Genomic DNA, 13980 nt, shown 5'->3' on the forward strand with positions numbered 1-13980 from the left:
GGATATAACTATTACTACCTCTGTCCACGAAAATTCATCTCAGTTTGATCGGGCACGGGTTTTAAGAAATGTAATAAAAAGTGAGTTAAAAATGTTAGTGGATTGTGGGTCCTAGTTTTATATATTAGTTTTATAATAAAATGTGAGTAGGAATGAGTTAGTGGAATATGGGGTCCACTACCAAAAATGGTAAAAATGAAATGGGCAAATTTTAGGGGACGGACGGAAATGGAAAAATGGGACAAATTTTCGTAGACGGAGGTAGTATAATACTATTTTGTTTCTTAGAAGAAATTGGCTTATGAAAAATTCTCAAGATGTATTGTGCTTTATGATGCGGCATGCGTTTGTTAATTTTGTACTCCAATAATAACTTTTCTTATTTACAGCATCTCCTTAAGGTGTATACAAAATATATTATTTTTATTTACTTCTCATTAAAGGAAATATACTTTTCCAAAAAGTAAAACATTCCTAAGAGAAAAACATATAAAGAAGTAAATTATTTTCTAAAATTAAAAAATAGTACTAGATGTATTCTAAAATATAAAGGTATAATATATTCTCAAATATTTTCTCTATTGGAAAATGATTTTTTATGAAAATAAGGTAAATATGATAATTATAAGAGTTTATCTAGAGATAAAGATACCTTTTTAAAATGAACAAAAAATATAATAATACCTTCTCAAATAACTCTCTCTTTGGATAATGGTCTTTAGGCTTACACGTATATATTCATATCATCATGTCATTGATTTAATTTGGACAAGATATATTATGCGACTGATCAATGACTCATTCTTTGCTTACACCACTTTTTGCATAATTGATGCGATAGACATTATTTATCTATATATATAGGGAGATGATTAAAATAAGAATGCATTTAAATCCAGAAATGCAGCCCAAATCTTGGCCCTAGGATTAGATGATCTAATGGTCAATAATTAACCTAAAACACGGAAGGTCATAATTAAGTAGTTTTAGGTCATATTATAATATTTGGGTTTATGTCATGTTTAGATCATTTTAGGTCATGCTAACAAAGCATGACCTAAAAATAAACTAACTATGACCTAAAAATGTCCTACGTATGACCGTGTTCTGTATTTCTGTATTTAAATCTGGTCTTCATAGATCAAAACCATATATATATATATATATATATATATATATATATTAGGGGCGCATTATGGTCAATAAGTGAAATTCTGTTAAAAATCAAAACAAATCTCAACCCTTGGATCCTGAGATTGGATGGATGTGATAAGTTACATTATTAGCTCAAAATGCTACATTATCATTATTAGACTAAAATGCTACATTATTGTACTAAAATAGTACATTATTAGCTAAGTTACATTATTTGACTAGTAATCTACATTACTAGATGACACGTGGCAATAATCTAACGGTTACATTACAAGATCCAATGACTGAGATTTGTTTTAATTTTTGACAGAATTTCACTTATTGATCTGTATATATATATATAGGGTCTTGTTAGGTTGAGATTATTTAGCTAAATTGAGAAATGAGATGCAATATGGGCCACTAATCCACAAGATTAACAAAATGTCAACAAATACCACATTATGTCAACAAGGGGGTATAATTGTCTTTTCATTAAATTGTGTTTGAAATCATTTTCTAAAATCCTCTCTAAAACTCTAGCTTCAACATTCAAATCTTCAAATCTTCAACATTCAAATCTTCAAATCTTCAACATTCATATCTTCAAATCTTCAACATTCAAATCTTCAAATCTTCAACATTCATATCTTCAAATCTTCAAATCTTCAACATTCATATCTTCAAATCTTCAACATTCAAATCTTCAAATCTTCGAATCTTCAAATCTCTTCAACATTCAAATCTTCAAATCTTGAACATTCAAATCTTCAAATCTTCAACATTCAAATCTTCAACATTCAAATCTTCAAATCTTCGAATCTTCAACATTCAAATCTTCAAATCTTCGAATCTTCAACAATCAACATTCAATAAAATAGCACTTATAATTCACATATCAATATAGAGAATATCGAATGTCAACAACTCGTATTAAAATGTCAACAATGAACAAATAACACTTATAATTTACATATCATCAATACCGAGAATATCGAATGTCAACAACTCGTATTAAAATGTCAACAACTAAAAAATAACACTTATAATTCACATATCAATACCGAGATTATCGAATGTCAACAACTCATATTAAAATGTCAACAACTAAAAAATAACACTTACAATTCACATATCAATACCGAGATTATCGAATGTCAACAACTCATATTAAAATGTCAACAACTAAAAAATAACACTTATAATTCACATATCAATACCGAGATTATCGAATGTCAACAACTCGTATTAAAATGTCAACAACTAAAAAATAACACTTACAATTCACATATCAATACCGAGATTATCGAATGTCAACAACTCATATTAAAATGTCAACAACTAAAAAATAACACTTACAATTCACATATCAATACCGAGATTATCGAATGTCAACAACTCATATTAAAATGTCAACAACTAAAAAATAACACTTATAATTAATGTCAACGACAAATGTCAATAACAAACGTTATTTATGTCAACTACGATGTCAACAACAAACTTTATTTATGTCAACTACGATGTCAACAACAAACTTTATTTATGTCAACTATTATGTCAACAATAATATTTCACAAATAATTAATGTCAACGACAAATATTTTCATGTCAACGACGTATATTATTTATGTCAACAATAACATTTTACATATAATTCATGTCAACAACAATGTTTTACATATAATTTATGTCAACAACAATTTTCATAAAATTTATGCCAACGACTTATATAATTCATGCCAATAACAATAGTTATTATGTCAACGAGCTATATAATTCATGTAAAAAATAAACGTTTTCATGACAACAACTTATATAATTTATGTCAACAATAATATTTTAGGCAATATCACAAACACCTTATCTATACAACTCAAAAATTCCAGCAACACTTATAACACTTAAAATGTCAACCAAATCTCCTTCAATACTTAAAATGTCAACCAAATCTTCTTCAATTCAATTTAGCAGCACTGACATGTTATATATCACAACAGATTGATTATACAAAAGACAAATTCCCACAAACACAAGCGCGTAAAACCAGAAACGCATCTAAATACACAGATCAATAACTCGCAATCCGCATCGATTGAAAACGGGCAAAATCGGAAGTCAAAAATCGAAATCGAAATTCCAATTACAAGCAGCCACGATTAACAACTAAATCAGAAATCAGAAATCAAAATCGAATCAAATTCTCACTGAATTGATCGATTCCGATCAATGTAGATGGACAAGGCAGCGCTATTGGGGCACGCGGTGGATAGTCGTGAAGGAGCAGCGACAGAGGGCGAAGGAGGCGAGCAAAATAGCAGCGGCGTGCCGAGCGAGATCAACGAGGTGATCGTCGATCAGATTGAAGACGGATCGTAACAGATCAGGCGTCGATCTGCTGCGACGATCGGCCGGAGCTCTTTGCGGAGATCGGGAGCGTGCTGAAGGCGCTGGAAGCTGGCCGGAGAGGAGGGGTTGAACTGCCTGCCCTTCGCGCTGCCGAGTATCGGGCGGCGGGAGCTGGCCGGAGAGGAAGGGCTGTTCGCGGCGAAGGCTATAGAGAAGAGGAAAGTGTGGAGAAGTGGTCAGGGGAGATTCGGGAAGGACTGCAGAAGTGATCAATTTAAAATATAAAATTACCATTCTAACCTTTCATAATTATTTATCTAAAAATATTTTTTGTGTGGCAAAATCTGGACCACTCATTTAATAAAAATGAGTGGCTGATATTGAATCTCATTTCTCAATTAGCCTAAATAATCTCAATTGATCATGATCCTCTATATATATATATATATATATATAGGGGTGCATTATAATGATAACCCCAATTTGTGTGATAACCCTATAACTAAATCTCCACCACACATTTTTAAAATATGTGGTCTAGATTTAATCTAACAAAACTATCATTTTATCAAATAAAACTATCATTTTCGAATATATTAAGGGCAAAATTGTCATTTCAATTTTAAAATTGGTGGGAAAAAAGAAAACGATCTGAATTCATCTCAGACTCAAACACTCTGAATCGAATTTCAAACCCTACGAATCGAAGGAAACACTCAAACACTCTGAATCGCATTTGAAACCCTACGAATCGAAGGAAAAATCATCACAATTCTGGAATATGTCGAAGGAAATCATAGTTTTTTCATCGAAGAAAGGTTGGATGAAGTTTATTACTTATTTCACTTTTGATTTTGATCGATTTATCATTTTGCTGATGATTTTCTCGATTATTTTTAGATTCTGTAGTTTTTTAGTGTAGATATTTCTTATATTTATACAATATCGTTCATGCATAACAATATATGCTGCTGGTGTGTGTTTTGCTTTGTTTATGTGTGTTTTGCTTTGTGTGTTGCTATGTGTTTGCATGATCTGTTTAAATGTAGATAAAATGATACTTTCTGATAAAATGATAGTTTCAGATTATAAAATGATAGTTTCATGGGATATATGGAATAAAATGATAGTTTCTGAATGAAAAAATGATAGTTTCATGGGATAAAATGATACTTTATGTTTGTTTGTGTGTGTGTCCTGATGCTACTGCTGCTGTGTTTTTGTATGTGTTGTTGTGTGTGTCTCTGTGTTTTTGTATGTAGAAATTGTGCCTTTGCTTGATAAAATGATACTTTGGGTGCATAAAATGATAGTTTCTGAAAATGATAAAATGATACTTTGTAAATAGTGTTTTGTTCTACTTAAGTGACAAGTTATTCCCTCTCTGCTTTTTTAAACTCATTGAAATATAGAAAATGATAGTTTCAGAAGAAAAAATGATAATTGCCCTTGATAAAATGATAGTTTCAGATTATAAAATGATAGTTTCATGGGATATGGAATAAAATGATAGTTTCATGAGATAAAATGATAGTTTCTGAATGAAAAAATGATAGTTTCATGGGATAAAATGATACTTTATGTTTGTTTGTGTGTGTGTCCTGATGCTACTGCTGCTGTGTTTTTGTGTGTGTTGTTGTGTGTGTCTCTGTGTTTTTGTATGTAGAAATTGTGCCTTTGCTTGATAAAATGATACTTTGGGTGCATAAAATGATAGTTTCTGAAAATGATAAAATGATACTTTGTAAATAGTGTTTTGTTCTACTTAAGTGACAAGTTATTCCCTCTCTGCTTTTTTAAACTCATTGAAATATAGAAAATGATAGTTTCAAAAGAAAAAATGATAATTGCCCTTGATAAAATGATAGTTTCAGATTATAAAATGATAGTTTCATGGGATATGGAATAAAATGATAATTTCATGGGATAAAATGATAGTTTCTGAATGAAAAAATGATAGTTTCATGGGATAAAATGATACTTTATGTTTGTTTGTGTGTGTGTCCTGATGCTACTGCTGCTGTGTTTTTGTGTGTGTTGTTGTGTGTGTCTCTGTGTTTTTGTATGTAGAAATTGTGCCTTTGCTTGATAAAATGATACTTTGGGTGCATAAAATGATAGTTTCTGAAAATGATAAAATGATACTTTGTAAATAGTGTTTTGTTCTACTTAAGTGACAAGTTATTCCCTCTCTGCTTTTTTAAACTCATTGAAATATAGAAAATGATAGTTTCAGAAGAAAAAATGATAATTGCCCTTGATAAAATGATAGTTTCAGATTATAAAATGATAGTTTCATGGGATATGGAATAAAATGATAGTTTCATGGGATAAAATGATAGTTTCTGAATGAAAAAATGATAGTTTCATGGGATAAAATGATACTTTATGTTTGTTTGTGTGTGTGTCCTGATGCTACTGCTGCTGTGTTTTTGTGTGTGTTGTTGTGTGTATCTCTGTGTTTTTGTATGTAGAAATTGTGCCTTTGCTTGATAAAATGATACTTTGGGTGCATAAAATGATAGTTTCTGAAAATGATAAAATGATACTTTGTAAGTAGTGTTTTGTTCTACTTAAGTGACAAGTTATTCCCTCTCTGCTTTTTTAAACTCATTGAAATATAGAAAATGATAGTTTCAGAAGAAAAAATGATAATTGCCCTTGATAAAATGATAGTTTCAGATTATAAAATGATACTTTGACTTTATATAATGACATAAACTGTTTAACACACTGAAATCTTTTGTTTATTAGGAAAGAACATTCGTGATGATGATGATGATAAACGTAGAACATTAGCAGAAGAAGTAGAACATATAAGAAATAAGAAGAAAAGAAAGAATGACGATACAACTGATGGTAAGACAGCATCAAAGAAGAGCAAGAAAAAAGTTGTTCAAGATATTGCAGTCATTAGGATAGCAACTTTGGCAGGAAGAAGGAATACTGACTTCTTCGTTGACATGCTTGAATCTCTAAACGAGAATCAAAGAAGAGCTGTTAGAGAGATTGGGTTTGGCGCACTCCTAAACTTCAATATAAGAAGTTTCCCAAGAGCATTAGCGTATTATCTAATCAACAACTTTAACAGTAAAACTTTATCAATTGAGTTGAACAGTGGGGAATCACTGTTTTTAGATGATGAAGATGTTCACATAACTCTTGGGTTCCCGATTGGATCTTTACCTATCAATAAAAGCAAATTTCAGAAAAATACCCACATCAAAACTGAAATTGCTAAATTCTGTAAAGGTGGAGAGAAAAAAATGGTGCCAAAGTATGTTGTAGAGCAGATGGAGAGAGACAAAGAAGGTGGTGAGTTCTTTAAATGGACTTTTATGGTTCTCATGGAGTATGCCTTGATTAACACTCCTGCTGATGGAAATTTGAGGCCAAAAATTTTAGATTACATAGCTGATGTTGAGAAGATCAAAGAATACAATTGGTGTGGCTATGTCATATCCAGATTGCATGAAACACAAAAGAGGTGGAAAAAAGATAGTGGTAAGAATATATTTGTTTTCCATTGTCTATGAATCTATTTACAGAAAAACTAATATTTAGTTTTTGTTAAATGTAGGCTTGTTACGTGGACAGGATTCTCTTTGAAAAAAAAATGGTGCCAAGATGTTACCCAACAGTGAAAGGATGGACTGCAGAACTGTTGAAAGATAGACAAAGAGCAGAAATGGAGAATTCAACATTTGGTCTGGGTCATATGTATGACCGATATAAAAAGCAGCCACATGAAGAAAATGATAAAGATGACGAAGAAGATGAATCTCAAGATGTAGAAGTTTTGAAGACAAATGATCATCATGATCATGATGAAGTGGGGACAACCAATGAATGGGAGAATTTCATAAATGAATGGAAGGGAGCTGCAAAGGATGTTAAAGCCTCAATGTTGAAGATGGTTGATGTCCTTGAAGCAGCGCCGGATAAACTCAGGAATCTCAATAGCTTTAAGATAATCTGTGATACAACGAGAAATGCAATGGGATTGAGAGAGGAAGGTGTGAAGCATGTTATAGAAAGTCAGGATACAATGACACAGGCTATAAACAATGATGAAACTGATGATCCTGAATGGATTGATATCATGATTGAGTTAACTAAAGCTGCTGAGAGGACATATATATTGAAAAATAAGAATGAGTTCCCTACCTTCACTCTGATACCTGAATGTGATGACAGTCCTAATGAGAATCAAGAATTTAATCGGGAAAAGGATGTGGAGAAGGAAAAAGATGATGAGGTGGAAAACGAGCAAGAGAAACAGAATGAAAGCGAAAAGGAAAAGGCTAATAAAGCAGCTGTAAAAGAAAAGGAAAAAGTTTCAGAGAAAGAAGTTCAGAATGAAGAATATGAGGTAACTTTTAAAAATGATAGTTTAAGTACATAAAATGATTGTTTATATGTTTAAAATGATATATGTTTGATGATGTTTTTTGGTAGTTCTGTTTTATTTGAAAACTGATACTTTTGAATCATAAAATGATAGTTTAAGCGGATAAAATGATACTTTTGCCTGATAAAATGATAAAATGATACTTTTGCCTGATAAAATGATAGAAATTGTGCTTTTGCATGATAAAATGATAAAATGATACTTTTGCCTGAAAAAAATAATAGAAATTGTGCTTTTGCATAATAAAATGATAAAATGATACTTTTGCATCATAAAATGATACTTTTGCATCATAAAATAGTATCCCTTCTGTCAATAACAATTTATATTTTTTTTAAATGAAAGCATGACAGAGTTGATAACATGATATCCACTGTCATCAAGGATATAAATGTTGAAAAAGGAGATGATGAAGTTTTAAAACAGAGAGAAGAAAATTTGAATAAGGACAAAGGGAAGAAGATGGTTTCTCAAGATCAAGATCCTCCAGTCGAAAAGGAGAAGGAGAAAGTGGTCAGAACAACAAACAAAATTGTTGAAGCAATGTGCTCTCCCTACAATGTCAGAGCAGTAAATCTGAAAGGAAAGCTGAATAAAGAAGAGAGAGAAATAATGTACTGGTTGATGAAAGATGAAGAAAGTGAACAGTAAGTTTTGAATTACATAATTATATTCTTATTCAGTTCTTTTAACTAACATTAAATATGAATTTGAAATCAGTTATGAGGTAGTTTATGAGAACGACAAGATCACATTGTTCAAGATTGACTTCCACAGCCTTGCTCCACGTTCATACGTCAGGATCAACATCATAGATGCATGGGCTGTGTTCCTCAACTACAATGAAAAATTCAAATCAAAGGCATCACCGAGTCGTCTTTTCATCAACACCACACCTACGGTACAGTAAACGAGTAAATAAATAATAGTATTACATTAAAAATTAAAATATATTTACAAAAATGTAAACATGACAGATTTACAACATTACTGCAAGGAGATCTGGTTGGACTGAAGCAGAGAGTCGAGAAAGATTTTGCTCAAACTTGAATGAATTTGTGTCACAGATTGAAAATTTCAAATGGGAAAATTATGACCTGGTAAGTCATAATTAGATATACATTACAGAACAAGGGTGCGTTATAATGGTAACCCATATTTATGTGATAAGCTAATAACCCTATCATTTTATGGGTCAAAAGTATCATTTTTACTAAAAATGATATTTTTCGTCCATAAAATGATATTCTGTTCTACAAAATGATACTTTTCATCCATAAAATGAGGGTTATTAGGTTATCACAATAAATATGGGTTATGATATGATCACATCCCTTACAGAACAACATACCTATATTTTTGAAAATGACATTTATATATAATGTTTTGAAAATTAGATATTCTTTCCAATCTGGGCGTACGAACATTATTATATCATCTGCTTCAATCTCAAAATGCAAATGATGGATGTGATTGACAATTCTCTGGTAAGTCAAGATTTACTTGAGAAGAAATATGAAGATGCACCAAGTACTCTGGTATGTTTAGTTAAATGCATTCAGTATTTATTAGTTAAAATGCATTGACTATAATTCAGTATGGAACATAATATAATTTTTAATCAACCTCATGTATGTTTTGTGTTATTTGAATAGAGAAATTTCTTCCGAACTTATCTTGGAAATGGACTCAATCCATCAATGGGAAGAACTGTCAAACTGTCAAAAACCAGATACATGAATATGCCATGGCAGAACGATACAAATAAAGTTGACTGTGGAATTTATGTGATGCGCCATTTGGAGACTTACATGGGTGGTCCTGTTCGTAACTGGAATTCGGGTTTAACGAAGAAGGGAACAGAGTCTTTCATAAAACTCCGTGCCAGATATACTGAAGCATTGCTTATTGGAGATACTAACAAGAAGGCTTTTGAGACACTTACAATGATAAAGAAGAAGTTTGAGAATGACAGCAAAAAAGAAGATATTGATGTTGAAAAGATGATTAGAGAATTTAAACCCCCTGTATACTAACTTCTATGACTTGATAATAGCGTTTTGTAATAGTGGTTTCGAATATAATCACCCAAATTATCATTTTATCTGCTACAACTATGATTTTGTCATTATATCGTTTTATCAGTCAGAAGTATCATTTTATCATTTTATCTGCTGAAAGTATCATTTTATCAACTGCGAGTATCATTTAATAATTTTATAAGTCAGAAGTATCATTTTATCAGCTTATATATCATTTTGTGAGATTAAAACATCATTTTATCCGTTGATAGTATCATTTTATCAGCTTATATGTCATTTTTTCCAGCTTATACATCATTTTATAAGGTTATTGTCATTTTATTTGCTGCGAGTATCATTTTTTCAGGTTAAAGTATCATTTTATCAGTTTATAAACAAAAGAATGATGTTATCAGCCAAAGTATCATTTTATCAGTCAGAAGTATCATTTTATCATTTTATCTGCTGAAAGTATCATTTTATCAACTGCGAGTATCATTTTATAATTTTATAAGCCAAAAGTATCATTTTATCAGCTTATATATCATTTTTTATGTCATTTTTTCAGGTTAAAGTATCATTTTATCAGTTTATAAACAAAAGAATGATGTTATCAGCTAAAGTATCATTTTATCAGTCAGAAGTATCATTTTATCAACTGCGAGTATCATTTTATCAACTGCGAGTATCATTTTATCAGCTTATATATCATTTTTGATGTCATTTTTTCAGGTTAAAGTATCATTTTATCAGTTTATAAACAAAAGAATGAGTTTATCAGCCAAAATGTCATTTTATACACCTAAAATACCTAAACTATATCAAATGGCTTCAATCTGACTTCTCATTGACTCTACCACAATTTCTTGAATCATGACGACCCATCTCATGACATTTACCACACCGTCGTAGAGGCTTATTTGCTTTCCTTATTGCACTCTGCCTCTTTGCTACTTTGCCACTAGCTGATCCTTTAGTACTAACAACGTCTGGAGGATGTACATCAATTACATCAGGTACTGCCATTCCATAAAAATCCTCAACCATCTTCTTCTTTTCAATGACTGAAGGTGCTGCACAATTTCCAAACATATGCTGTTCCAAATCATCAAGACCAGCACTTAACAAAGACAAATGATCCATACTTCCTTCAGACTTTTGGACTAATCGATAAAAGTTGGAGAACAACTTTTTCTTAACTTCCTGCTTTTCATCCAAATCTGCAAGATAAAAGATAACATTATTACAATAAGTACTATCATTTCTCTGACTGAAAAATAGAATTTTTACAAATAAAGGTTAAAAATGGAACACACGTTCAAATGGTTGTTGTTCCTCAGATGGTAGACCATGTGCTGCCTTTAGTAAAGAGCTCTTCAACCACCTTCGACCAAAATATTTCTCAGGAATGAGATTAGCAGACTTATTCTTCAACAAACAAAATATATGACAACATAACAAACCAATTCTGGAAAACTTCTTGCAACTACAGTCGAATGTGTCTTGCTTACAATCATACATAACATCCAATGTTCTACCATATTGGTCCTTGACCTGATGCTTCTTGATGTTATCCTCAACAGTAGTTATAGAAACAATCTCACACACAATACTTATTTCCTGTTGTACATGTTTGAAAATAGAATCAGTGTAGATTGTAGATGCATGCTTCTCAATAGGCAATTGGGTTGACAAATCAGGAATAGTTGAGTAATCCAAGTAGTTCAATCGTGAATTGGCATTCCTTTGATCTCCCACAGCATAATTAAAGAAATTGATGAACTGTACAAGATTTGCACGTGGCTTTGTGTAGTTTTTAAAAAAGCTATTCTCCGATTCAGACATCGATGTAGTCCTAAGAAGCGACCCCATGGGAAAATCTCGAAAATAAGCAGGAACCCAGAATTCTCTATCTTCAAACATTGATCCAAACCAGTGCACGTCTTCTAATCCATACCGTTCCATTATATCATTCCATATTATATCAAACTCATCAGGCTCTAACAAATCAGACCAAACACATGCATTCAACTCTTTTTTGAAATCTTCATTACCAAGTAAAGATTTAGGCAACTTATCTGACACCTTAACCATGATATGCCACATACACCATCGGTGCCTTGTTTGTAAAAGTACTTGTTGAACAGCAAGTTTGATCCCCCAATCTTGATCAGTGATAATCAATTTGGGTGCTACCCCCATGCATCGAACAAAACAGCCAAACAACCAAGAATAGGATTCTCTACCTTCACTTGATAACAAGCCAGCTCCAAATGTAACTGGTCTAGAATGGTTATTTTCCAGTGAATGGAGCAAAAATCATGCAATACCTTCAGAATATAACATAAAAATGAATTATATTTATCAGCTATGAGTATCATTTTATCAGCTATGAGTATCATTTTATCAGCCAGAAGTATCATTTTATCAGCAATGAGTATCATTTTATCAGCCAAAAGTATCATTTTATCAGCAATGAGTATCATTTTATCAGCCAAAAGTATCATTTTATCAGCAATGAGTATCATTTTATCAGCCAAAAGTATCATTTTATTAGTAAGAAGTATCATTTTATCAGCAATGAGTATCATTTTATCAGCCAAAAGTATCATTTTATCTGCAATGAGTATCATTTTATCAGCCAAAAGTATCATTTTGTCAGCAATGAGTATCATTTTATCAGCTATTGACATAAGGGATACTATTTTATGATGCAAAAGTATCATTTTATCATTTTATTATGCAAAAGCACAATTTCTATCATTTTATCATGCAAAAGTATCATTTTATTAGTAAAAACTATCATTTTATCTACTGCAAGTATCATTTTATCAGCAATGAGTATCATATTATCAGATATGAGTATCATTTTATCAGATATGAGTATCATTTTATCAGCAAAAAGTATCATTTTATGTCTATTAGCAACAAAAGTAATATACCTGTTAGTGTTGTATGTTGAATCAAATGAAATTACATCTCCAAACATATGATAATTTCGTCTTGAAATAGCATCAGCCCAAAAGAGTCTAGTTAACTTTCCATGAGATCCTATCTCAATTTCATAATAGAAGGCATCAGATGATTCCTTTTGAGAACGCATATAATCAAAAATCATTTGAGCATCTGAACCATCAATATTGGACATAATATCACGATAACCATTTCTAATATCAATAATATCACATCCAACATTTTCAGGTCCACCCATTATCTCCTTCAAAAGTTTGAATGTGAGAGTGGGACCAATATTACACCTGCCACAATCCTCCATAAACCTCCGATGAATAGGATCCAGATTGCGATTGACCATCATAAAATGCCTATGCTCATCCGCAACCATTAAGTGATTATGATACTCAACAAACTGATAAACCTCATATCCTCTGCTCTTGCCATCTGAATAATATCTCAAATTGAGCTTAGCAAGACATTCACACCTAAATAACCGACACCTACGCTTCTTAAAAGACACTTCAGTTGATTGGGATGCATGACCAGGTATAAAATTCTTAGAGCCTTGTCTGTTGCAAGCCAAATACTGCCACTTAGTAATACCTTGAACTGATTTGTTACCCATTTTACGAATGCCAAAACCAACTGAACGAGCATAATGTTCATAGAAACCAATTGCTTCTACTAATGTATTGAATTTCATACCAATCATTGGCTTCAAAGCATCATCACAAACAGGAATGTACATACCTACAAATCAGTAAAAGTGTCATTTTATCATAGTATCATTTTATCATAATATCATTTTATGCACTAAAAGTATCATTTTATGCAGTAAAAATATCATGTTATGCAATAAACCTATCATCACAAACAGGAATGTAAATACCTACAAATCAGTAATAGAATCATTTTATCATAGTATCATTTTATCATAGTATCATTTTATCCGACAAAACTATCATGTTATGCAGTAAACCTATCATCACAAACAGGAATGTACATACCTACAAATCAGTAATAGTATCATTTTATCATAGTATCATTTTATCATAATATCATTTTATCCGACAAAACTATCATGTTATGCAGTAAACCTAACATTTATAA

General features: G+C 31.5%; 1 protein-coding gene across 1 annotated transcript; it reads right to left on the bottom strand.

The window, feature by feature from the left end:
• Positions 1-10585: 10585 nt before the first annotated feature.
• LOC148930046 (protein FAR1-RELATED SEQUENCE 4-like) lies at positions 10586-12211 on the bottom strand. Its single transcript, XM_089067777.1, has 2 exons — positions 11232-12211; positions 10586-11135 (listed from the first exon to the last, which is right to left on the bottom strand). The coding sequence occupies exons 1-2, from the start codon at positions 12115-12117 to the stop codon at positions 10747-10749; spliced, it is 1275 nt and encodes a 424-aa protein (XP_088923903.1). The 5' UTR covers positions 12118-12211; the 3' UTR covers positions 10586-10746.
• Positions 12212-13980: the final 1769 nt, after the last annotated feature.

This window comes from Salvia hispanica, chromosome 3 (assembly GCF_029641045.1).
Source record: "Salvia hispanica isolate PSC_SH4W2 chromosome 3, Shi_PSC_v1, whole genome shotgun sequence".
NCBI classification, from domain to species: Eukaryota; Viridiplantae; Streptophyta; class Magnoliopsida; order Lamiales; family Lamiaceae; genus Salvia; species Salvia hispanica.